Genomic DNA, 27,845 nt, shown 5'->3' on the forward strand with positions numbered 1-27,845 from the left:
CCTTCCTTCCTTCCTTCCTTCCTTCCTTCCTTCCGATTGAACCCAGGGGTGTTTAATCACTGAGTCACATCCCCAGCCCTTTTTATTTTTATTTTTTTACTTGAGACGGTCTCACTAAGGTGCTTAGGACCTCACTAAGTTGCTGAAGTTGGCTTTGAACTAGCAATCCTCCTGCCTCAGCCTCCTGAGTCCCTGAGATTATAGATGTGCACTATTGCACCCGGCAATAACTCCTTTCTTTGCACATAAATTGATTATATTTCCATCTTTTTGAGTTTTCTTTCATGATACAGTTGGCTAAATTGTCAAGGGACAATGATCATTTTTACACATAAATAGTCTCTTTGGTTTTCTGTGATTCAAAACATCAATACCAAAAAAGTATAATGATCCTTAATCATTTGGATTAATTTTTTTTCTCTCAGCAGTGTTACCTTTTTAAAGGTAACACTTGTAAAATTCCTGTTGCTTTTTTTTTTTTTTAATAAACTAGGGCTGTGTATAGTTGTGTGTTCTTTTTTCTCTTGACCCTAGAAAACGTATATTTATCATTACAAAATATTATTTAGGAACATGATTTTTAATGGCCCTATAATAGTTCATTGTTTGCATTTGGTATCTGGTGTTTACTCATTCCTTTATTGTTAGTATTTGAGATGAATATCTATTTGTCCCTGATCATAGTTCATCTTTCGCTGAGCTGGCCATCCCTGCTCAGTGCAGCTCCTGTCAGTTCTCCATCTGTGCCATCAGCCTTGTCTTCCAATATCAATAACTGGTCCCCTCATTCAAGGTTCTCAGTAAAGTAATGCTGTCCTAATCTCTCTTCCTCTCCACTCACAATACTGAGGATTGAATCCAGGGTCTCAGTGAGCAAATGCTCTACCACTGAAGCTACATTCCTTGCCTTTTTGTTTTGTTTGAATTATGAAACAAGGTCTTGCTACATTGCCTGGCTGACCTCTAACTTGCAGTTGTTCTACCTTACAATCCTTTTACCTCAGTTACAGGCATGTGTCACTGTGTCTAATTAAAGTTTCTTCTTTCCAAATGATTGCAAATACCACTACCAACCATGTCCACTTCTCTGATCATAGTACAGTAAATAAAGCATTCCTGGTTTCATGATCAGCAAAGTGACTTATTTGCCTCTGGGCTATTTTAATTATGGGGGTGTGGAGCCTTGAGGCATTTACATCTTTATTAAGGATCATTAATGGTGACACTTGATAATGTGCAAAAGCACCTTGAATGTATTAAAATATACTGCAAATGAGAGAGGCCAGAATATAGAAAACATTGGTGGAGGCCAAACTTTAGAAAAAATTAGAGAACTATTTTGAGCAAAACAAATGTGAGCATCTTTGTTATCAATGCTGAAGTACACACTTGCTAGCGCTCAGTGGGAAACTAATTTGCCTCTCTGAAGTGCCATGTAAGGAAATGAGTTGACAGTCTTTTTGTGGTTGTGGTGGTTGTTGCATAAAGAAAAGGTTTCTTGTGCTGCTGAAAACATGAGCCTATTAAAAATTATGTTCTAGAGCAAGAGAAGCTTTTTTCCTATGATCTTCTTCATTTATTTACATGTGAATATCCAGTTTTCCCAGCAGCATTTATTCTCTGAATAAATGGGCAAGGAAAAAATGTCTCCCAATTTCAGATTATAGAACAAATGGTTAGTTTTATTGAGAAATTAAACCTTTTATCTCATTTCATATTTATTATCTATTACCTTTCCAATGGTATACAGATATAAATTTTCTATTTTATGAATCAGTGTTTCAAACTTTTTTTTATGGTAAACTGTCAGTTTATAATTAATTGCATAAGTTTATGGGATACAAAGTAATCTTATGATTTATGAATACCTTGTGGGATCACTAAATCAATCCAGTTATCATATCCATCACCTCTAATACTTAACATTTTTTGTGGTGAGAACATTTGAAGTTCTCTTAGCAATTTTGAAATGTACAATACTCTATTATTAACTGTATTCACTATATACTACACAATATGACATGAGTGTGTGTGTCACACCCTGAGATTTTATACCCTTTGACCATCATCTCTTCATTCTCCCCATCCTGGTACCCACTGTTTTACTCTTTCTATGAGTTCAGTTGTTTTAGGTTCCATATAGAGAGAACATCCAGTCTTTGTGTGCTTCGCTTATTTCACTTAGCTAAGTATCCAGTTCCATTCATGTTACCACAAATGACAGAATTTCTTTTTTTTAAAAAGTGGAATAGTATGCCATTATGTATATAAACCCCATTTTCTTTACCTGCTCAATTGTTGACAGGCACTTTGGTTGATTCCAGAACTTGGCTGTTGTTAAGAATGCTGCCGTAAATATGGTGTGCAGACTTCGCGTCAACCAACTGGTTTTAAATTGTTTAGAAAAATGCGCAGTAGTGGATCTGGATCCTGTGGCAGTTTTATTTTCAGTGTTTTCAGGAACCTCCATACTGTTTTCCGTAATGGCTGGACTAAATTACATTCCTACCAACTATGTGCAAGGGTTACCTTCTCTCTATGCCCATCAAAACTTATCTTTCATCTTTTGATGGTGGTGGTTCTGACTGGTAAGAGATGATCTCTCATGGTTTTAATTGGCATTTTCCTAATGATTAAGGATATTGCATTTTTTTTTTCTATGTTGGTTGGCCATTTTCATGTCTTCTTTTGAAAAGTCTGTTCAGGTCAGGTCTCTTGTCCATTTTTAAAATTTTTTTATTTTTTATTTTTTTAACTGTTGAGTTGCTGAGCTTCCAATGTGTTTTGGGCATTAACCCTGTATTGGATACATGGCTTGTAAATATTTTCTCCCAATCTGTACATTGTCTCTGCATACTATTCTTTGCTGTGCAGAACTTTTTTAGTTTGACATAATCTTATTTGTCTGATTTTTTTTTATTTTGTTGCTTATGTTTTGAGGGTCAAATCCAAAATATTATTTCCCAGACTGTGGTGTGTAGTTTTTCTCCTGTGTTTTTTTTTTTTCCTAGTAATTTTATAGTTTCTGCTCTTAGATTTTGTCCTTAATCAATTTTTCATTGATTTTTGTGTCTAATGTGAGATAAGAGCCCGATGTCTTTCATTCTTCTACATGTAGATACCCACTTTTCTCAGCTCCATTTATTGAAGAGCCTGCAGTTTTTCCCATTGCATATTCCTGGCACCTTTGGTGAAAATCAATTGACTGTACACATGTGGGTTCATTTCTGGGCTCTCTGCTTTGTTCCATTGGTTGATGTGTCTTTTTCTTTTCTTTTCTTTTTTGAAAGTACTATACTATTTTAATTACTAGATTTTGTAATATCACTTGAAATCAGGTTGTGTGATTTCTCCAGCTTTGTGTGTATGTGTCTCTGTGTGTTTTTCTTATGATTATCTTGGCTACTTGAATTTTTTGTTGTGGTTCCATTTTATGGTGAGTTTCTGTGAAAGTGAAAAAGAATTTTAAAAGGAATTACAGTGAATTCATGGATTACTTTGGGTAGTGTGAACATTTTAATAATGTGAATTCTTATAATCCATGAACTTAGGATTTCTTTGCATTTACTTTCATCATCTTCAATTTCTTTCATTAACATTTTATTGTTTTAAGTGTACAGGTCTTTCATGTCTTTAGTTATTTATTTTAAGCTATTGTAAATGGGATTGTACTTCTGATGTCTTTTTCAGATTGTTCATTTTAGTCTATGAAAATGATACTGTTGTTCATGTATTGAATTTGTATCCTGTAACTTTATGTTATTTGTTTCTTAGTTCTAACAGGTTTTTTGGTGGAATCTGTAGAGTTTGTTATAAGATCATTTCATTAGGAAAAAGTGACAGTTTCCCTTCTTTTCCTATTTGGATACCTTTTATTTTTTTTTGTTTTTGTTTTCCTTTTTCTCCCCCATCTCTGAAGTACTAGGGATCCAACCCAGGGCCTTGCACATGCCAGGCAAAAATGCTGTACCACTGAGCTATATACCCCAGCCCTTGACTGCCTTTTCTTTTTTTCTTTGCTTAGTTGCTCTGGAAGAAGCTTCCAATACTATGTTGACTAGAAGTGGCCAGAGAGGGTAGCCTTATCTTCTTGACCTTTGAGGGAAAGCTTCCACCTTTTCCCCATTGAGTATGTTGTCTGTGAGTCTGTGATGATATGGTCTTTATTGCATTGAGGTATGTTCCTTTTATACCTAATTTGTTGAAATTTTTTTTCATGGAAACATGTTGATGTTCATCCATGTATCCCAGAGATCAATGCCATTTGATCATAGTGGATGATTCTTTTAGTGAGTTGTTGAATTTGGTTTGCTGGCATTTTTATTAAGGATTTTTGCATATATATTCATCAAGGATATTGACTATTGATGGGTAATTTTCTTTTTTTTTTGGTAATACTCTTGTCTGGTTTTGGTATCAGGGTAATGTTGCTTATAAAAAGAACTTATAAATATTCTTTTCTCTTTATTTGAAAGCGTTTCAGAAGAATTAGTATTAGTTCTTTAAAGTGTTTGTAGAATTCAGCCATGAAACCTTTAGGTGCTGGACTTTTCTTTGATGAGGGACTTTTAAAATTATCACTATTTTTTTTCTGGTTCAGTTTCTTTATTCATTATTGGTTATCCAGATTTTTCTGTTTTCTCATGACTTGGTCTTTAGGTTGCGTGTGTTTAGGAGTTTATCCATTTCTAATAGGTTATTTAGTTTGTTGGCATATAATTGTTCATAGTGGTCTCTTATGATCCTTTGTATTTGTTGTATCAGTTGTGAGGTCTCTTTTATTTCTGCTTTGGAGTAATTTATCAACCTTAGTTTACCTAAAGGATTGTCATTTTGTTTTTGAAAAACCAACTCTTAGTATCATTGACCTTTTCTATTGTTTTTCTAGTCTCTATTTCACTTATTTCTGGTTTGATCTTTATTATTTCCTTCTTTCTATTAACTTTGGGCTTAGTTCATTTTTCTTTTTTTACTTCCTTGAATAATAACATTAGGCATTTATTTGAAGTTTTTGTTTATTTCCTTTACATAGATGTTTATTGCTATGAATTTCCCTGTTAGAACTGCTTTTGCTGCTTCCTTAAAGTGTGATATGTTGTGTTTCCATTTTTGTTTGTCTCTGGGTTTTTTTAGGTTCCTTTTCATTTCTTCATGGATCCCCTAGTTATTCAGCAAGATGATAGTGTCCATGTATTTGTGATTTTCCAAAATTCCTTCTGTTACTGATTTCTAGTCTCATTCCATTATGGTTAGAATAGATATTTGATATAATTTGGGTGTTCTTAAATTTGCTGAGCCTTGGTTTGCTCATTAACATGTGATCTATCCTGGAGAATATTCCATGTGCATTCTAGGACAATGTACATTCTGTTCTTGGTCTAAAGCATTGCTCAAGTCCAGTGTTTCCATACTAATTTTCTGTCTGGATGATCTTTTCATTGTGGAAAGTGGGGTATTGACTTCTCCTGCTATCATTATATTGCATTATATCTATCCCTTCAGATCCTTTAGTGTTTGTTTTATATACTTGGATGCTCTGATAATGACTGCATGCATATATATATTTAACAGTTGTTATATAATCTTGATGAACTTACCTTTTCATCATTATATAATGTCCTTTTATCTCTTTTTATAGTTTTTGACTTAAACTGTAATGTAACTATCCCTGCTCTCTTGGTTTCCATCAAAATTTTCAGTATTTGTCATTCTATTTTGTATTTTGTATTTCTGGAATTTGTTCAGTGTTATTGAAATATCCTAATCCCTAGTTGAATAGGGAGTATTGTCTTTCAAGTTTAACCAGGACATACTCAGTAATACCTCCTCCTTTCCCTTCAAAAACTAGACCAAGGCATTTTTCTTCAGATGCCCTTTTGCTATTTCATATTATAACCCTGTACCAGATTCTGTCTTCTACTTTCCCTATCTCTTTCAGCCTTACTCTTGCCCAAGGCTTTTTATCTGGATATTTGTTATGTCTCCACACCCATGCTTCTTTAGAATTTGATTCACTGGCTTATCTGTCTAGATTCTTTCATGTCTACTTACTCTGCCTGAATTGATTGACAGCAATGCCACTTATGTGCTCTCACATGCAGAATTAATTAGCATGCTCTTTATTTCCTTTGCAACTCATTAATCAAGACAGAACACAGCACTGGCATAATTTTAGTAGTTATTCCTTCCCTAGCTTAGATTTTCTCCCTAGATGACTTCATTTTATATGGCTAATTAGAAGTAGTTTCACAATTTTTTTTTTTGTTAGCTAGGTAGCTACCTGAGAATTTATACTTTGTGATACTCTTAACATGGTAATATTTTCGAATTTTTTTTTAAAGAATGTAGTCAATCAGTGTACTGTGTCAAAGAAGTCACTAAATGTTGCTGGACCTCGGTTCCTTTATCTGTTAATTGGAGATCTACATCCTTATCCCACTGGTGATTATAGGAGTTCAGTTAAGTAAAAATATCTGTGTATCTCCAGCTTAGTGTTTTGTTACAAAAATAGGTTTCTTTTCCATTGTTGTTCGTCAGTTTTATGCATTTTTGATGTATTTATGGAGATATTATTCACAAACCATACAATTTTCCTGTGGGAAGCACATATTTAATGGTATTTAATATAGTAACAGTTATTCAGCCTCTCCACAGCCTCTTTTAGAACATTTTCATCACCCCAAAAGAAACTTCGTACTCATCAGCAATCATTTCCCATTTCCTAGGCAATTGCTAATCGCCTTTCTGTAATTTTATACATTTTGATGCCATTCTTAATATTAAATTATGTGTTGATAAGATTTTTATTTTTCTTGTGATATATTGAAGATATTTTGAAATGTAATCCTATAATTTGTAGAATAAAAGGACCTTTTGATCACTTGACATTTATTTTTTTACACAAGAAAACAGAAGACCTGAGGAGTCAAGTGATTTCCCCCAGGGTCATTCCGGTCCTACAGCTCTTTACCAAAACACAAAGGAGAAAAGTATTATTAATACTTATTTAATTAATGGTTTTTATTTTTTAGTGTTTGCTAAAAACCCTTTTTGACTCAAATTCTGGATATGAGTTATAGTTATTTGAATTCTCTGCTTTAGTCAAACTGGTTCTTTTAGTATTCTGTTGGTATTTCTTGGGCTTTCTCCTTGTCTATATCATTCTCATGTATAAAAAATTATCTTAGCTAAATTTTATTCAGTATTTTATCTTTTATATTTTTAGAGAAGTGATCACTCTGTGATCAACCATGGACTTTTGTAGCATAATTTAACTAGTTTTTAAATGTGTTCTTCAGTGGAATAGCTGAGATTTCTACTTTGTTTTGTGGTAGAATAGTTAGTCTACCATTTTTTTTTTTTTTTTAACCTCATACCTCTTTTTAATGTATCTTTCCACAGTTCCTTCCATCTACTAGCAGAGACTTATTTCTCTGCCCCTGATTTTGGGCTGACTTTGTGACTTGAAAGTGGCAGAAGTGCTATTATGCAGATGTCAAGGTGTAGGCCCAAACAGCGTTTGCAACCTTTACCTTTACCCTTTTTGAATACTGCTCTGAGAACCTCATGTAAGGAAGCCCCTCCAACTTAAAGGAGGACAGAGGCTTTTCAGTTGAAAAGGTTTGTTTCAGCTGAAAGGTAGCTTCAACTGCCAGACATGAGTGAGGCAGTGAGGATTAGTGAGAAAAATTTTTAAAAGTTGAGCCAGAAAGTTTGGATGGCTCATTTTGCAGCAATGGCTGTTATGTGTAGTTAGTAGCATTTTTGCAACCTTTGAGGTGATTGAAGAATGCAATCTGCAAAGTTCTTAGCCATGCATAAAGAATCCTGCAGTAAAGGCTAACTGCTTTGTTATTACTGGTGTTATAGTTTGGTTATAATGGTCACTTTACTCCTCCATGTCCTCCTCTAGATGCAATGCCATTGCTTTTCATTATCATTCACTCTATTGAATTAAATGATGATATTAAGTAATAAGTAATGATAATGGTAATAAGTAATATATGCAAATAGTTTGAAGGTAATACAAAGTAATATGCAAACAGTTTGAAAAATCCAATAAGCTGTCCTCGGTGCTAATTGGTAATTTCCTTCCTAATAGTAAGTAGTTTAAAGCAGTAAAAGTTCTTCCTTATTGGGAAATAAAGCCATGTGTATAGAAAAGTGCTTAAATGTATGTAGTTGGGTTATGGCAAATTATAAAGTGAGCATTTGTAACTACCACTCAGGTTAAGAAACTGAATATTGCCAGGTCTCCAAAAGCCCACTGCATGCTTCTCCTTATCAGAGTCAACTCCCTTACATCCAGAGGTAGACACTAACCCGATTTAATAGTAATTACTTCTTAGCTTTTCTTTGTAGGTTTTTACACCCTCTGTGCATCTGTAAACAAGATGGATTAGGTACTTTTCAACATTATATAATGGAATAATATAGTAATAATTCTTTTGTATCTGGCATCTTTGCTGGGAACTGTCTCTGAAATAGGTCCACATTATGATTAGCAGCTTTCATTTTCATTGCTGTGTAGATTTTCATTCTAAGAATATATTGTATCAGATCTATTGTTGTCAGGTGTTTGGATTATTTGCAGTTTGGGGCAATTGTGAATAATTCTGGCAAGCACATTCTTATACATGTATTCTGGAAAACATACATGTGGGAGATTTTGGCCAGAGAGTAATAAAAAAAGGACACAACTCTTTTGGAACTGAGATAGTTTTTTTTTTTTTTTTTCCCCTCTCTAAAAAGTAGAAGGGAGCTACTGCTACTACCAAAAAGAGAAGGAAAATGAGTCTTGTCAGAAACAGAGAATAGGAAAAAGAAGCATTTTGTTTAGCCAAATTAAAGAATCTGTATCAATTAAAAATAATGGTGGCCCCAAGAAGGCTGTCATGGAGTAACAACCCAAGGCGATGTGGGTTTCCTTGCATATAATTGCACAGAACGTGCTCTAAGTGGGTCAGCAGGCTATAATCAACACGGTGGAGCTGAAGAATGGGTCCTGTGTGTTCTATCACATGACCGCTCTGTGCTGAGGCGCCCTGGCAGGACGGCTACGTGAATTGTTCTTCGTGTGCCCTGGCTGATCTCAAAAGCAAGGCAGAAAGGTTTTTGGCTTACTGAGTTTTTTTCTCCCACTATCTGAGGAAATTGAAAATTTGAGGATTTGATATAATTTAGTGGCATCGTATCGATTTTAGAAGAAAGTAGGTAATTTAAAGTATTTGAACACCATATTAAGATTACATCAGGATAATGAAGTAAGAATTGAGGAGTAACTGGTTTCATTTGGGGATCATGTCACATAGTGTTGTTTTTACATCTGGTGCGCTTTCCCAAGTTGACTGTGAGGTGGTAGCCGTGGCAGGCTCTAGTTGAGGATGCTTTGACATGCAGAGCAAAACCTTAAATTTGTTTGCTGTTATGACTCGTAACAGCTGTGGGGATTTGTGGGCTTTTGTTTCCACAGACATAAAGCTAACGTCCTGTTCACTGCAGATCTAAGTACCTTATTGACTTGATTTCTTGTGTTATTTCTGAATGGTCCCTGAATGTATGGAATTGGTGATGTTTTTTGTACTTTTGGTATAACGCCTTTGCTGGAAAACAAAGTCAGCTTTTCATGCTTGAGTAAACACATTGATGTATTATGAAAGTGTCAGACTCATTGAACAACTGGCATAAGCTCAATTATTCAAATATGTGACTCTTTTGAATGGCTTTTGTGTTAGCTAATGCTTTACTACAGCTAGCATAAAGACATTTCAATACCTTCTCTTAAGAAATCAGATCTCAACTATATGATTAGAGAAATACAAAGGATCAGCCTTTATTTATTTATTTAGCAATTTCTTCATTATTATGTATAGCTAATTGGTAGCAGTCATTTGCTCAGATTCATAGGCCATTTTATTTTAAAATATCTATTTATAAAATAATTAGAAAATTATTTATGTAGTGTATTTGTTACTTGTGTTAGAGAAGTGTTTTGCCTGTGTTTTCTTATATACATAGCCCTTTTATTACATAGTATATCTGAAATTTTGAGGTCTTTTTAAGTTTTGTTTGTATAAATCTTTTTCAAATTCCGTGATCTTTATAATAGTCATTTTTATTAATTGAATTATTTAACAACATGCTAATCATTTCCCTCCTTTGAAATATGTTTCATACTTTTTCATTTTTGCAGATAATTAATATGTGGGCTGTATTTTTTTTCAATTATATTACTACAACAGATATTGCCAGTTGCTTTCCAGAAGGCAGTACCTTCTTATATGTTTATATAAATATCAATGCCTTTTACCAATAAAAAGGAGAATAAGCCTACTAAATGTTATTCAGAATTAACATTTAGAGTATCCTGCAATCTGGTAGAGACTTTTTCCCTTTGTAAATCCAATTTCTATTTTTAGCAAAGTAATATATGCAAATAGTTAGAAAAATCCAATAAGCTGTGTAGTGCGACAGTGAAGAACAGCAGCAAGAGGCTTCTGTTTTCTCGCTCCTGACTGTTGGTGGCTTTTGAGAATACTCAGCTCTTGCCTATTTGTGAAAATATATGGCTTTATTTTGGTAATGTGTGATTTTTTTTTTTTCTCACTTAACAGTTATCTATTGATTTCCTTTTCTGGAAGATGAGGCTTTAGCTCTTACAGTTCTTTTCTATCTTTTCAGTATTGGCACAACTTGGTTTTATCAATTTTGATATGGTTAATATTATGACTGTGTTAAGTAGTATTTGTAACCAAATCATATTGTGTATGTGTATAAAATAAAATGATTATATCTTCTTATATTTCATATTCTTCCAGGGATTAGTAACCCCCATGTCTTTTTGCTTGCTTTATTTTCCTTATTCCTGTTTCTAGTTTTTCAGTAAGTGTTCTGACACTGTTGTAAAACTCCTCTTGATACTTCCAAACACATAAAGTAACCCCTCAAATGTGTGTGTGTGTGTGTGTGTGTGTGTGTATTTTCCAAAACTCCCTTGAGGACTCTGTACATTTTGCTCCAGTGTGCACAAGTTGCTCTCAGGGCTTGCGGCTTATTTGACATCTTAAAATTCCCTTCATGATATGGTCCTGGACATTTCTTTTGTCTTTCTCTGTCTTGTTGATTCTTTGATTCCTGGATCTTATCTCTTTCTTTTAAATGTAGTTTCACATTTTGATGAATCCCTGAGAAAAATGCAGGGAAGATATTTTTTTCGAGACTGACTGTCTGGCAAGGTCATTATTTTGTCTTCACACTTGATTGACAGCTTGGCTGGGTGTGCAGTTTGGGGCTGGGAATAATGATTTCTTGGGGTTTTGAAGGCAGTGTTTCACTCAGCATTGCTGTTGAGTTCAGTGCCATTCTGATTTCCAGTTTTTTTTTTTTTTTTTTTTTTTTTTAATGGCCTTTTCCTTTATTTCTGTTTTCTCTGGGAACTTTTAGAATCTTTTTGTTTTTGGAGTTCTGGTATTTTACAGTATTCCTTGGTTGTGTCTTTTTTCATTCATTTTCTTTCCTAGCTGGGTGGTGTGCCTTTTTGAATCAGAAGCATGTTTTGCAGTTTCCTGTGTTTTCTCTTTGAACGACATGTTATGTAAATGTAGTGGACTGATTCTTTGGTTTTTCTGCCTTTTTTTCTCCCATTTCCCTTTCTTATTGTCTTCTGAGAGATTTTATTAACTTTATTTTTTGACCTCTTTTATTAAATTCTTTTGTTGATGCTACTGCATTTTTTTAATTTCTAAGAACTTATGTCTAATTCATGCTTCATATAGATTCATGCTGCTTCATCTGATTTTTCTGAGGATGGCGATTATATTTTTGGGTTGATGAAGTTTTCCTCTGTCCCTGTGTCATGTTTGCTTGTCTGAGGAGTGTATGTGTGCTCACTCTCTTTCTTGCATATAGTGGCCCTTTCTCAAGTGCCCAGACAATCTAGGCTGTCTCTAAATTTAAGTTCCAAGTGCTGGAGATGGGGGTGAGGAGGTATGTGTGTGTTCGCGTGTACATGGGTGAGGCTGACCTGGAGCTTCTCTGGAAGACACTGGTTTGGGTAGGTCTGTGCACAAGATTGGGGCCTCCCTGGGGGCAAAAGAGCAGGTGTGATCTCACTGATCAGACTGTGACTGGGTCCCTGGTTTTAGTGGGGTTACTTTATCCTTGCCCTCTGCCTTGCTAAGCTGTGCTTGGAGTTAATTCTTCTAGGAAGGAAATTTCCAGTTTCCTGACTGGCTCTGCAGGGTAGAGAAGAGAATATGAGGGTTTAACTGTTTTTAATATAAAATTTCAGGCAGTTCTTCAGAGGTACCTGGATCTGATTTCTTGTTGGCTTCTTACCTCACAGGATTAAATTTCAACTTCATTTTAGTTCTTTTGTTAGTTACCATTCACCCATCTGTTTTAAAGCTTCAAGAATTTGGTTGCATGTTGTTGCTTCTTGTCCCCTCTCATTTTCAGTTGTCTTCATGGGATTATTACATGGTTTTATATTTTTGTCTATCTCTATATAAATGGCTGTAGTATCATTTTAGTTCATTTAAAAAGGTTGTAGAAGAAAAACGGCACATGCTCATTCTGTCCTGGTTGATGGAAGTGCAGACACTTTAGATTTTGATCAAAAGAATTTCTCTCCTATATGTATTTGTGGAATATTTATTATAGTTTGTTGTGTGCAGTCATTTCTTTAAAAACACTTTAAAATGTATTTTAGTCTTATTTCTGCATTTTTTAACATTACAGATTTTAACATCAATTTTCATATGTAGAAGACATAACTATAAAACAGTTTAAAAGGGATGACTGTTAATCTCATTAAGTTGCTTATTGATTCTTAAAATCTTTTTATTTTTAAATAGTTATAGATTAATTGGGAGTTGTTAAAATACTACTGAGAGGTCCTTCCTGCCATCTATGCCAATGGCAATATCTTTACATGACTATAGTATGTTCTCAAATCAGGAAATTGACAGTGAAACAGTCTTAGTTTTAAAAGACACATTGTGTTACATTTCCTATTTGCCCAAAAGCTTCTTCTGCAAATACATATAAAATGTATGTAAAACTATTTTGTCTTTCAGCAATTTTTCCAGCTAGTCAAATTACGAAAGCTTGGACTTAGTGATAATGAAATTCAGCGGCTCCCTCCAGAAATAGCAAACTTCATGCAGCTGGTGGAACTTGATGTGTCTCGAAATGGTAAGGAAAAGATTCTGCTTAGATTCGGATTGTCCATTTGTCTCTTCAGATGCTGGAGGCATTTTTAAAATACATTTATATATACATTTTAATATACATTTATCTACCTACATTGGTGGATAAATATTATGGAGATGCTTTTCCTGGTAGTTATGAGAAAGCTATGCATATGTTTGTTATTTGTAGAAATTTGTGCATTTTTAATAGTTCAGTCAATTTATAAGCATTTACCCTCAAATTTTTTTCATAATATAATATTTAGCTGTCAGATTTTTCAAGGTATGTTCAATCTGACTCTTGGAGTAAAGCTTTGGTTGGGAAGCCATTTGACCTAACTTGTTCATTGTGCTGAACATGACCTTGAGGGCTGGTGGTGAATGTCTGGGTGCTGCTGCAGGTGGGAAAAGTCTGCCCTTGGGGAGGGTTGGTTTCTCTTGGCTCTGGCTCAGTGCCTTAGTGTGTTCTAACTGCAGTGAGCAGACCTGTTCTGGCATCTTCTGTCATCTTAATTTATTTCTAATTAGGCTGGTGGTGGTTCTGTCAAATTACAAAAGCTTGGACTTGGTGATAATGAAATTCAGCGGCTCCCTCCAGATTTTGTGTGGTATATTTATGAATTTAGTTTAATTTTCAGATTTCACTATTATATTGCTTCCTTCTTATTAAACATTCAGCAGGTATTTATATCCACACACTTTTTATTTTTAAACAGATACCTGGTTGAAATCCAGGTCAGTGCTTTAAAGCCCCCTGCATGGGCCTCCACTCCTACTTCTTAGGGCATGCAGGATTGAGAAAGTCCCAATGGCAGCTCTGGCTGTCCTTGCTACTGAAGGAATTCAATTCTTATAAGGACTCTCATAAAATTCCCTCAGGATAGGTCCAAATATAGTCTGGATAATGATTTCTCTCAGATTAATACCTTTTTTGCTTTTGCTTTCCTAAAGTAATCTTTTTTTTCCAGTGAACCTTACAAAGTAAAGTAACAGTCTTTTGTCTTCAACAGAAACCCCAGGACTTAGATACCATATTCTTCTGTGGATCATTGTTATAATGCAGCAATGATGATCAGTATTTTATTGAAAACACATTGAAGAAAAATGATCCTTTCCTCCTTTTAACCGCTTTTAAACTGCTGTCTTTTATCAGATCCCATAAATTGACAGCTATCTTCTGGCCAAACCATGTGATAGTATCTACTTTTACTTTTCTTACCTTGAAGGTATTTGGAAAAATAGGAAAACAAAAACAAACCTGTTTTTTTCTTTTGGCTCATTTTAGAGTGGTTTGTGGGGTTACGGGTACCCAAATCAGCTTAGGTAAGGTGGTGATGGAAAGGATGGGAATGGAACTGGCACTCCAAAAGCACTGGCAATTGAGCTCACATTTGACATCATCTTGGGGGTTCACAGTCTTTGTCTTAGAGTACATCGGCTTCTGATGTAGGTGCTCTGTCCTTTCCTCCACACTGACCTATTCTTTTGGAATTGGCTTATAGTGGCGTCTCCACACCAAGGTCTTGTGACCTCTTTAGTTCTGCACTTTTTGGTTTCTTTCCCTGATGTGATATTTGCCAACAACACATTTCTAAGTGAGGAACAGTTAGCTTATCTTTATATGCCAACCATAGGACTCAGGCTACAAGTCATGGGCCACCATGAGGCTGGCTGCCTTGGGAGGGAAGTGCATGTAGTGCAAAGCAAAGCCCTAACCTTCACACCAAAGTTGGTGGGGAGCACTTACATGGGAGTTGGAGTGGTCGGGGTGGGGCAGGCATTTGAGGCCTTGCCTGGCCAAAAGGGCCTCTAAGGCAGTCTTGAAGTGTACCTGTGTACGGGCTACATGATGGAAGTGACTCTCTTGTCGTAGTAGTGGCCTCAGTTATAAAAAACGACTGTCTGTTAACTCCAGAAGGAAGCAGCAACTATGTAAAATGATCACTGAAATCATGAAAACTGAAGAAATAAAAAACGGCAACTTTGAAATTGGCATTAGGTAGGAAAAATAAGCAGGGATACAGAAATACTTAAGAAAGAGGAGTAAGCTCCCAGTCCTGTTATTAATTCTAATGGGGTGCTCTGTGGGAAGTGGCACTAATCAGCTGCCAGTAGTCTCACCAGTTCTTAGCTCTTCATTTTCAAACATTCATAGCTAGAAAGAAGGGCTTTGTGCCTCGGCCCACGTGTCCATGCTTGCCTTCCACCATATTGATAAAAAGAAGCTAGGCTTCTCAGAATTCAGTGTTAGAACACAAAAGTGGTTCTTCTCTTTGGGATGCCTACCCTGTACATCTTTTAAATTCCTCATTTCCAATCCTCATTGTCACAAGTGTTAGAGTTTTGTGAAGAATCCTGCAGATCTTGTACCTTCATATCAGGCTCTTGGAAATTTTGAGGGGAGCAAACTGTCCCCTTCCCTTACTGACAGAGTCTTTACCTGGCTCAGTAGCATAAAGGTGGGTGTATGGGTGCGGGGGTGGTTGGTTGGGATGGTGGGGAAGGCAGCATGGCGGGTGGCAGAGTGTACGGCTTTCTTTGAGGTTGTGAAAAACAAACAACAATAACAAAAAACCTTACAGATGACAGCAGAACAAGGCCACCATTTACCCTAATCAACATGAGTCTTGGGCTGTTTCCAGGTCGGTCAAATCTCATTCTGCTTCCTTTCCCATTTTATTTTATTTTTGTTTGTTTATTTGCAGATAAAATCACATTAATGTGACTTTTCAAGGCAACTGAATTGGCACATAAAGGTCACGAAGCTTGCAGCCTGAGAAGTAACGTGCCAACCCTACTCTGTGCAAAAGCAGGCCTTTGTAAGGGTCCAGGGCTGCTGTCCGGAGGCCTCTCTGACCTCTGGTTTTGTGTTGCCCCATTTAAAGATGCCTCTGTCTGATCAGAGGCTGATTTTCTGCCCAACCCCTGGGTTATGGGTTATAGTAGGGCCATAACAAGAGCTGGCCATCTCTTTTTTTTTTTTTTTTTCTAAAATATTTATTTTTTAGTTTTAGGTGGACACCGTATCTTTATTTTATTTTTATGTGGTGCTAAGGATCGAACCCAGTGACCCATGCATGGTAGGAGAGCGCGCACCACTGAGCCCCAGCCCCAGCCCCCCCCTGGCTGGCCACCTCTTGATAGCCTTCAAAGGTTTCCTTAATTCCCAATTTTCTAAAAATAAAAAGCAATGTTTTGTCCATGGAGGAGGAAGGAGGGGTCTTGGTATCTGATCACTCAAATGTATTGGGTTAATGCTTGCCAGACTTGATCAATCAATGGATTCCCTGAGAATTTTGTTAAAACACTTATTAGCAATAGTTCTGAAGTAGTTGTTGAGAGTCTGCCTTGCTAAGAAGCACCCATGGGTATCAAACCAGCTTGCCATCAAACACCTGGAGTTAGCAAGATCTTGGATGCCACAACTCAGAAGCCTGCTACTAACTATCCTTCAGTATTCATGTGGTTACGTGCCCATGTTTGCTCTGCTTCTAGGATCCTTGCACCTTCCCATGCAGAGGGTAGGAAATCTTCAGGCTATTCCTGGTTAAAGGGAGAGATCCCAGAGATGACTTAAGCCCAAGGTTGCTTTGATACCAGGAGCAGAATTAGACCTTTCCTGATGTTTACTTGCTTAAGTTTGAGAGAGAAAAGATATATTTTGTGTTTCTTTTCTTTTTTTTAAAAAAAAGTCTGTAAATGAGAAAGAGTGAAATTTTCACAGGTTTATTTCCTGGGCCAAAGAGAACTACCAAGACCTCTAGACACTGACTTTTGTGGCTTTGGTTTCTGATACTTCAGGCACAAAGTCAAGGAAATTATGTGCTATGTTAGAAAAGAGAAGAGTGGAGTTTGGGAGAAGGAGGGCAGTTATGGGTCTCTGCTGCCATGTGGGTTGTTTCTGAGGTCCTGATAGAGAGCTTGGCAGGGAGGACCGGGGCTGGGCCCTATTCTCTGACCTCAGTGCTGGCCCTTGATGTGGCCAGACCATGATTTGGGAATAAAAGGAAACTAGATTGGAATGTAGTATATGAATTTGGTATCTGAATATCTTGTTAAAATTTTGTCCACCAAATTTTACAGGCTTAGAATTAAGGGCGAAAGTTGTTTTCTGTGGGGACATGCATGTGCTTTAATGCCTAGGCTCTATGTGTTTTCCCTCTGCTCACTGATTCTTTACTATTCAAGCAAAATGACCTCTGCTTGTCTGAGAAAAGATGTTACCCCTAGTGGGATCTTACTGTCCAAGGATCTAGTGCAGACTTTCTTAATGCATCATGATTCCTGCCCTAAGGGTTAGTAATTTGAATTTTATAGTCTATGCTGTAATTTGGCTTACATCACAGTGCTATATCATTATCCATTTAGTTTAGTTTTCTCTAAAGTATAAGGCGTATACCACTGGCACAGCTAGAGATGATTTTTAGTGGTACTGCAAAACTGCAATTTTTAATGTTGAATCACAGTGAGAAAGTTATCCTTTTTTCCTAATTCTGTTCTTTTTGGGTTGCCTTCCGTAAAGGTTTATAATACTATATTGTATTTTTGTTGTATTTATCTTTTATTTCTGGTAGTGATAATAGCTTTGTGTTCATGTTGGTGATTTAAAACAATTTGCTTTCTTTAAAATTAAATCTTATTCAAATTAAAGTCAATTTAAAGAAAGAAGCAAATAATAAGGAATACAGGGGGCTAGGCCAGTATGACAGATTGTGAAGATAGGTAGCTTAAATTAAAGAAACACTGATTAGTATTAATGTACCATACCAAAGAAGTTGAGTTTATTTCTCTTATGAGGAAAATAGCACTGCATTTAGATAAACCTTGGCCAGAGAATGCATACCTTGGCTAATTATTTTGCAAACTTGAGTTAACAAGAACTTAAAAATAAGATAGTTTTGGCACAAATCATTGGCAGTTCCAGGATCACACTGCAGGTAAGCAGACCCCTACCAGCAGGGCCATTTCCTGCTCTTTCCTAGAGGTTAGCTTTAATTAGATGCTTGGGGTAGTTGTCCTGTGTCCAACCTGGGGATGCTGATCAGTGTCTGTGGTCTGTAGCTTTTGGCTAGTTGAATGAAATCTAAAACCAGGCATGAGGGCTGCTGAGAGGATCTTGTGTTTACTTCTGAGTATGTACTAAGAAAAGCTTTCTGGCAAGCAGTAAATCAAGTGTGCCTAGAAGTCCTCCTCCTTAGTTATGAACAGTTTGCCTTTTTTTTTTTTTTTTAATCTTTGTAACAACTACCAACACCCACATCAGAAGTGTAGCAGAAGGCATTTTTTACCGAGATGGACTTGAAACTTGCCACAGTAAACTCATTGTTCCCTCCTTTCTTGCAGCCTAATCTGGGCCCAGGTTGAACACTCTCTTTAGCACATTGCCCAAGTGGCTGGACTTCATACATTATAGTAGGAGAGATTCCATGTCACCATCACTGTTAAAATGTTACAGGCAAAGGGAAGCATTTCCCTGTGCTCCTGCTAGACAGTCTTTGGCCCAGAGCTTGCTTTCTCTGCTTTCCCATTATAAGCCTTCTCTCTGCCTTAATTTTACCTTCTCTTTAGTTAGGAAAAGAGGTTCACATAGGAAAAAACAAACTATTGCCTTTACTCACTAGTAGTGAAATACTACATATTTTGATGCCAGATTATAGTAATTATTTTTGAAGTGGAAAGGAACTACTGTTACATTTTCTAGTCACCATTTTATGCTACAAATTGTATTTTTCAGGGAGCGTTGTTTTAAATGTGAAGATGTATAGAAACCATTTCAAACAATGCAAAAGAAAGTATAAACTTCAGAAATAGATTCCTTTTTAAAAATTTGTTTTAATTAGTTATAAATGAGAGTAGAATGCATTTTGACACATCATACATAAATGGAGTAGAATTTCTCATTCTTCTGGTTGTACATGATGTAGAATGACACTGGTTGTGTAGTCATATATGTTCATGGGGTAATAATGTCTGATTCATTCTACCATCCTACCTACCCCATACTGTCTCCCTCCCTTCACTCCCTTCTACCAAATCCAAAGTAACTCTATTCTACCCTAGCCCCACCCCTTATTGTGAATTAACATCCACATAAGAAAAAACATTTGGCCTTTAGTTTTTTGGGGTTGGCTTATTTTGCTTAGCACGATATTCCCTAGCTCCATCCATTTACCAGCAAATGCCATAATTTTATTCTTTAAATCTGAATAATATTCCATTGTGTTATATACCACAAATAGATTCCTGTTGATGAGCATATCTTACATTTTTTTCCCCCCTTGCCATTCCCCTATCCTTATTTGCTCTTATATAGGAGAATCTCTCTGGGTTGCCTGCCTTCCACATGCTAGGCCAGAACATATGCTACAAGCAGAGTAAACCGCTGTCACTCTTCATTCTGTTGATACAGTTAATATTCTGTTTTCAGGAATGTTGTGACTGTATTGAAGAAATTGTAGGTATTTTCTAACGTTTTCGTTTTTGTTTGGTGTCTCTCTCTCTCTCCCTTTTAAGTTAGCAAGTCTGTAATAGATCTGAATCTGAAAACAACACCTGACTATTTTTTTTTTTTTAGGTCAACAAGTTTTTCATTTAGTCACAGGTTCTCTAAATGTTTTATCTATTTTAAGAAGCTCTTATCTTCCTCCCTCTACCCTCAACCCACTCATTCACTGTTTATATACTGTGTTCTGTTATACCCTGATTTTTCTACAACAATGGTAGATTTAGCCTGAGCAAGTTGTTATTAAAATAAAATAATTGCAGTGGTTTCTTCTGAAATAAAACAACTCAAATATGTGGATGACAGTTTCCTTTCCCATTTTAATTCAGCAGTTTCTGTAAGTATCAGTGTGATGGTTTCTAGTTCTAAAAGTGAATGAGAATGAGCAGCCACAAAGCTTGCTTCGATTTGATTTTGAGGTCACCTGTTATGTGATGTGCATCTGGCTGGAGCTAAGTGGTGTTGCGCCTCCAGCAGTTGAAGGCAGATCACATCTCTGTCCCTTTAGGGACAACGCCACTCTCTGTCCCTAAACACACTGTGCTCCCTGCACATCAAGCTAAAAAAGACAAATCTTGGAAAGGGACTAAGGAGCCAAGAGGAGGGAAAGTGTAGGGATGAGAAAGAAGCATCACTAAGAACTTAACCTGGGGTTTATATGTAGAAATGGTTTGATTTTTAAATGAACATTTTAAGTGTTGAATAACTCCTCAGTCTAACTAACGTGCCTACTCAAAGCCAATAATGAAAATGATCCTGGATTCCTTTTGGTTCGAAAACACTTTAGATTCTGATGTTTTTTTTTTAAATGCTTACCATTAACAATTATAGCCTATTATTATTATTATTATTATTACAATCTTCAAGCAACATTTATTGAGTACCTCTTTAGTATAAAGCTCTATGCTAAATTTCTTCTGTCACTTAAAAAAGTAAGTCTATAGGCAAACATAAAGACAAATAAAAAGAACTACACATGAATAATTGTTATACTATGGTATAAATAAAATGCTAAATGTACACGATACAGAAAGATGTCAGTAACTGGAGTCAGCAGGAGATGTCAGTAGCAATTGATTTGAAAGAGACTTGAAAGAATAGGGCAGTTTTGGTTGGATGTTGAAAACAGGCCGTCTTTAACAATTCTTACATTTCAGTTGCAGATGTGCAGGGAATCAGTAAATGAATTTCTCGGCAGGATTGCCATTATTATTTTCTACATATTTATTTCAAATGTTTGTTCTAGGCTTATGGAATCAACAATATCATTAAAACTGCAAATATCTCAGTGCTTTATCTATTAGTTATTCACTGAAAATTTTAATATGCACCAAAAAAAAAATCATAGGAGGACCAGTACATAATAAGAAGAACTAAAACTGTACAAGTTGCCATGGCATTATTTTTCTTTTTTACCTGATGGCTGACTATTGTGTTACAAAGGGTTTGTTTGCTCTGCCAGGTAAAATGTTAATAAGCTTTGTGCATTAGTCAGAATAGATTAGCTATTGATAAAAAAAAAAAAAACTCAGTGGCTCCACACAATGAGAAATTTTATTACTACTCAACTTAGAGTTTAGTGGGAAGTTGATGGTGTAAGACTCTGCTCCACATAGTCATCCAGGGTTCCAGGCTTCTTTCTGCCTGTGTTACATCTTCATTCAATTTGTGGGATACAAAGTCTTTATAAGAGGGGATAAAATGAGAGATAGTTTTACGGGTGATGACAAGAAGTAGTGTACATTATTTCTCTCACATTCTGTTGGCCAATTTATATCCCTAACTTCACTGAAAAGAGCTAGAACATGCAGTTAGCTAGGAGAGAAAGATGAGAAACTTGACTGTTGGTGAGTGCTAGATCATCTGCCACATCTGGCATTTAATGCAATGCTGATATCGTATATTTTATGCCAGAAAAGCAAGACCAATAAGAGATGTTTGTGTGTGTGAGAGAGTGTGGGTATGCACTTGTGTATGTGTGTGAGAAGAGATTTATTTTGAGGAATTGGCTCATATAATCATGGAGGCTGAGAAGTCTCACATCTGCCCTCTGTAAGCTGTCAATCCAGGAAAACTGGTGATGTGATTCCAGTCTGAGCCTGAGACCTGGGAACCAGGGAGCCAGTGGTACAAATTCCAGGCCAAAGGTTGGAAAAACTTGATAGTCCCAGCTCAAGCAGATAGATAGGAAGCAAAAAGGAGCAATTTCTTTCTCCTTCCACCTTTTGTTCTACTTAGACCCTGAATAGATTGGTTGATGCCCACCACATTGGAGAAAATATGAATGGATCTGTAACACCAATAGGAAGCTGTAGGTTGGATAGATACATGGTGCACAGGATGGGAATTTCCAGAAGGATATGGTAAATTAAAAGCCAATCAGACAGAAGAAAGAGGTGAGTAAGCAGTTCAGAAGTCTCTACCTGATTTAGGATTCTTGTGTTGAAATAAGTCAGGGAGGCACAATTACCCCCTAGGGCCATGTAGTTAACGGAGGTACAAGGGGAAAGAATGTGGACAGAAACAGACTAAGCATAGATGTGCAGTATTTTTTTCTAAGACACTGTGAAGCAATCAGGTCTCTGTTTACCTAACATATACTTTGTTTGTGAAAGTGCTTGGTGGAAGTACTACACTCATTAATAGTTCATGTCTTGAAGTATTTAACCTTGTTCAACCTTTGTTCGATGGTGTTGCAAAACATTAAGGAATAGGCCTTCCATTCTGCAAGGCTGACAAGTGCAGGGTTTAGATGAGCAACGGGTCTGAGCAAATTAGAAGAAACTGCAGGACTGGGTGCCAGGCACTCGGCACACCTTCAGCACTGCAGATAGCTCGGAGCTTTGAGAAAACCCCAGTGACACCAGAGTCCCAGGGACTGAACTCTCACCACAGGGGCCTGAGGTGAATGGGCAAGGCAGCAGGCACCTGAGGGAATGGAGTGACTTACCTGTGATCCTGGCTTCCTCATCTTACGTGGGACCCACTGCACACATCCCCATCTGCTTTCAGCTGACTAGGAACCAGTTTGTGCCAGTTTGAAGTGAACCCTAAATGGGGTCAGATGCCACAGAGAGGTGCTTTATCACTGTTGTAGTGAGGACCTTTGCTTTACGAAGCTCCCACCTTTTTAGGTCCTTGCTCTGTTCAGCAGCTTTGCATGCAGATTATTAGAGAAGAGATTACTTCTACTCTTCCTGTAGGTCAAGGCCACTTCCTTGTCTCTTGTCTTGTATGGTAAAGGGTTTCCTCCTTGTGGCTTTTTGGTGTTCTTTGAGAAGAAGCCTCCATCTTGTAGAGCTCTTCTCCACTGCCAGTTGAATTTATTCTTGTCTCCAGAAGACCTTTGCTGTGCAGCAACTGTTCGGTCCTTCCCTAGGGCTTCAAATAGGAAACTCAAAGAAATACTCTAAATAAAGGCAATATATTTTATTACATATAGGACAAGAAAGTACCAGCGAATGTTTTTGCTAGATAGAGTCTGTTTCATTGAGATGAGAGACACAGAGGCAGGAGTAGAGTTTTAGAATGAGTTGCGATCCTCCTGCTTCAGCTTCCCGAGCTGCTAGGATTACTGGCGTGTGAAACCATGCCTGGTTTAGAATGAGTTTTATTTATTTCTTAAGTGTTTAACCAGCACCAGCTCTTTGGTTTCTATGTTGGAAGATAGAGGCAAGTCAGTTTAGTGGTGGTCCTCAAGGGATTTAGGGTAGAAGAGTGGAAAGATCAAGTCCAGCCCTGATGACGACAGAATAGAAAGCCCTATCTCAGAGGTATGCCTGAGGGAGTTCAGGGAGAGGGTCTCTGTCATTGTTGGGGAAGGAAAAGAGTAGCAGGACAACTTCCTGGAAGGATGGCATTTACTCAGGCTGTGAGGGACAAGCAGCAGATAGAGACAAGGGGTGGGTTGGGCTCCCCTGGACAGATGAAATAGCGTGAATGTGTGTTTGAAGGTTTGAAATGGCATGATGACTTTGAGGAAATGCATGGTACTACTGAAACTGATGGCAAAGACTGAGCTAGAGAGGTAGACAGCAGCAAGATCATCAGAGGCCTGTTTTGACTAAGGAATATTTTCTTCAAGGCCCTGGGGATCCACGCTGGGGAGTAGCTCATATACCTTCCTGTCAATAGCAAGGAGCGGGAAGTTGATTAAAGACAGTCTGGATGCAGGAGGCCAGAAATCCATGTCAGAGGTAGAGGGACTGGAGAGGTGAAGAGGGGAGTAAAAGGCGCCACAGCAGGCGTGAGGGTAACCAGCCAAAAGCTTGCTGGATGTGGTAGGGGAGGACAGATGAGCAGCCTGGCCCTGGGATAAACTCCCGCGTCCTACCATGGGAGAGATGGGAGACACTGAAGAAATGAGCAGATCCAAGTGGAAAAGATGTGTTTATTTGTGGGCATGTGGAGGGTGAAATGCCTTTGGTATTCTAAATGGAGATGTTCAGAAGGCAGCTGAACATAAGGGTTTGAGGCTCATGGGGGGAGACTTTGGCAGGAGATATAGCTTTGAGAATCATCCATCTGCATTGATGGTTGGAGCTACAGTATGAATGAAGCCTCTTAGGGAGAGGATATGGAGTTGGAAAGGCAGATGATTGTGCATAATACCCCTATTTGAGGGAAAGTAGAGGAAGAGGAGGCCCTTGTAAGACAATGAGGAAAAATGGCCAGAGGATTGGTCAGAGGTGTTGAGCAGTACTCCAGAAAAAGTCAATCAAAGGAATGACAGAGTGGTGGCCACTGAGTTTAGCATCTAGATGTGATGCATCTCATGGGCCAGAGCTAAAGCTTGCAGATAAAGCTGGTGCTATACATGAGAATGTGAGATACAGCCTGTAGAAAGACAGAACCTTGGGAGGCACTGTCCAAACAAGTAGCCTCAGCAACTTAGTGAGACCCTGTCTCAAAAAATAAAAGGGCCTGGGGATGTAGCTCAGTGGCGGAGTGCCTGTGGGTCTAATTCCCAATGCAAAACAAAACAACCCCCCCCCCCCACCACACACACAAAGGGGGAAAAAAAGGAGAGAAGGAAGCTGGGAAGGGACAGAATTGCAAGAGCCTCATCCAGAGGGGCTGCAGTATAAAATGGGGTAGAATGGTCCATCCGTGAGCACTGAGAATTTTCCATTGGATTAGGCATTTGAGAGGTCATTAATGTGACAGCAAAAGCAATGTCAGAAGTCATTCCCGGTGCACATTGCTGCTTGTTTAATGCTTTTCCCTTGACATTTTGGGAAATCAGAGGAAGGTTTGAAAAGCATCAGCAATCACCATTTCCTGGAGGAAACAACAACAGTCACTGTTTCCTGCTGGATCTGCCAGTTCTAAGAGACGTGGGTGATTATGATGGTGGTGTGTGTCTTGGACAGCTAATGATGATATAATTGATGGAGGGATTTCCTGACATTCTGCTCATAACATGAACATGCTTGATCAGTGTCTGGCATGGGAGGGAGCCATCCAGGCATGGCTGCTCCCACAGTGAGGCAGACCCTGCAGGCAAAGAATGAGGTGAGAGTCACCAGTAATCTCTTTTTGGAGTCTTGTCATTGGACATGGTTAGGATGGGGTAGGCTCTGGTCATTTTAGGCCCGTTATTCCATGTTCAGTGTTGAGGACCACAGGCAGATAATGCCTCTTCCTTCAAAGACTCTTTAATAATTGCATTTATCACATGGTGTTTTCAAGTTTATTTCACTTTGAGAGTTTTTAGAATTAGAGAAGCATTGTATGGTCATTATAAAAAGCCAATGCAGTTGAGTGAAGGCAAGGTCAACCACTTGCCTTTTCCAAGTTCAGACTCTTCTCACAGTGGCTAAGGTTGCCATTGTGTGGTGTCCCTCTATATTAGGCGTATTTTTATGACAACCCTCTACCCAACTGTGTTATGAAACCATAGTGGGCAAAGACTATGCCTCTCTTATTCACCTTTGCCTCCCTACCTGCTACCACATGGCCTAACATGAATCTTGTTGCTTAAATAACTGGATTAGTGAACAAATGAGTGAAGGGATGATCTCTTAGGCCTTGCCCTTGGGACCATCGTTGCCATCCCTTCTGTTGTAATTTTAGAGAGAAACTGGGTAGGAGTGGAGAGCATTGCTTTACTTAGTATTCACTTTGAAGGAACAGTTACCATATAGGTGGAACTGAGTACCAGGGTATAGGGTGTGTAGCCACTTTATGCAGCCGAGAGTACAGAATTTTTTGATTATGTAAATAAAGTTAATATATTCAGAATCTGGTATATGACTAGCAGAGCATAGATTAAAGATGACAGGCTTTGCACTTTCATAAAATTAGGAAGTGTGATAATTACCATGCATTTTCGGTTCTTAAGAAAAAGTACATCAGGACTTCCACATTAATTTGTAGAGTCTAGACATTTTCACTGTGCGTCTTGCACATCAGGGTGAGTGCTGTCACAGTATAGCAGAATGAAGAATCCTGGCCAAGAGGGGACAAGATGCAGTCCACTCCCAGAGATTCTGAAACCATTTTGGCAAAACCACATTTGTCACTTTGAAAGGGAAGACGGAGCAAAATATTTCAAGGTCAGCAAATCAGAAGGCCTTAACAACCATCAGACCACAGAGAAAGGGGTTTTCTGGAATAATGGGAGCAAATTTAGAAATTTAAACTTTGGATTATGGTTCATCTTCCTTTACTTGGAGCAGTTTTTCTCCAGATGGGCTATGGGACCACCTACATCGAGGCCTTATTAAAACTGCATACTTCCAGCTCACCCAAGGACTATGTAATCGGAATTTCCAGAGCAAAATTCCAGAAGTCTGCATTTTAAATCCATGAGAATTTACACAACTTTAAATTTGAGCAGGGAGCCATTTGTAGAAGAACTTAACCAGACCTTTCTTCATCTAAGTTGTGTAATAATCGCTGAACTAACTACATGTCGATCATCCCTAGTCCAAAACTCTGAAATCTAAATGCTCCAAAATCTAAACATTTTGAGTGTCAACATGAAGTTTAAAATATTGTGGATTCAACTCATACAGAAAATTTTTGCCCAGTTTGAAATTCATATATCTATTATAATGACCTGAATCCTGACCCCACCACCACCCCTCCAACACATACAAAGCAAATATTTCACTCTCTCTTTCCATTTTCACATTAATTCAGATGGGGTACTTGGGAGGATTGCTTTAGGACATGGAAATTGAGCTGTACATCATCTTCCAGGTGAGATTCAGCTGAAACATATTATGTATTTTATTATGATTCCCAGTCTTGAATTTTCTATAATTCATCGAATTCTGCAAAATTTTCTCATAGCATTGATTTTTGAGAACTACTCATTGTAATCCTAAAAAGGCACTCTGAAACATTTAACCAATGACAGTGCCAGAAGAATATATGTGCATGCCTCATTCGATGAATACTGTGAAGGGATAACACCAATTTCACTGTATAACTTTTGATATGTTTCTTTTTAAGAAATTTACATGCATTATAAATATCTCACCTTTCCATTTGTCAGTTGACAACTTAGAATTTTTAAGCTTTTAAGCTCTTTATCTACTGTATTCCTTTGTGTAACTAAACATGCTTTTGAGTTCTTTTCAGAATGTATTTTGTACTCTTTTTGCCTTAATCTCTGTTTTTTAAGGGTTACTTTTGAAAAAGTGCACTTGATTACAGGTAGAGGAATTTAAAAAATGATTTGTATTTAAAAATGAGGAAAATGAAGTTAAATTTGTTGCAAACCTGCCCCCTTCCCATCCTCTTCCCCGACCTCCTTCTCCCACCCTTAACTAAGCAACAAAACAGCTTTCCCTTACTGGGCTGCTGTTTTATTTCCCATTTGAGACTGTCTAATCAATCCTTTAGCACAGCTTTTAAAAGTGGGATCTGGCTGGGTGCGGTGGTGCACACCTGTAATCCCAGTGGTTCTGGAGGCTGAGGCAGGAGGATCATGACTTCAAAGCCAGTCTCAGCAAAAACGAGGTGTTGAACAACTCAGTGAGACCCTGTTTGTAAATAAAAAGTGAAAAAATTCTAAATAAAATACAAAATAGGGCTGTGCCCTATTTTGGTCGAGTGCCCCCGAGTTCAATCCTCAGTACCCCCTTCACCACTCCCCCCCCCCCGAAAAAAAAATGATGGGGAGTCCTGTATCAGCCGTAACG

The 27,845-nt window shown here is 37.6% G+C and overlaps 1 protein-coding gene across 3 annotated transcripts in view; it reads left to right on the forward strand.

Annotated features, from left to right (window-relative positions):
• The window catches only part of Lrrc1 (leucine rich repeat containing 1), a 127,599-nt gene that overhangs the window by 39,056 nt on the left and 60,698 nt on the right, over positions 1–27,845 (forward strand). For all 3 annotated transcript variants that reach the window (XM_015487869.2, XM_048805486.1, XM_048805487.1), the window contains one exon: positions 13,077–13,194. In XM_015487869.2, coding sequence (XP_015343355.1) covers positions 13,077–13,194 — 118 coding nt within the window. The remainder of the gene's footprint in view (positions 1–13,076; positions 13,195–27,845) is intronic.

Source organism: Marmota marmota, unplaced genomic scaffold, assembly GCF_001458135.2.
Source record: "Marmota marmota marmota unplaced genomic scaffold, marMar, whole genome shotgun sequence".
Taxonomy (NCBI): domain Eukaryota; kingdom Metazoa; phylum Chordata; class Mammalia; order Rodentia; family Sciuridae; genus Marmota; species Marmota marmota.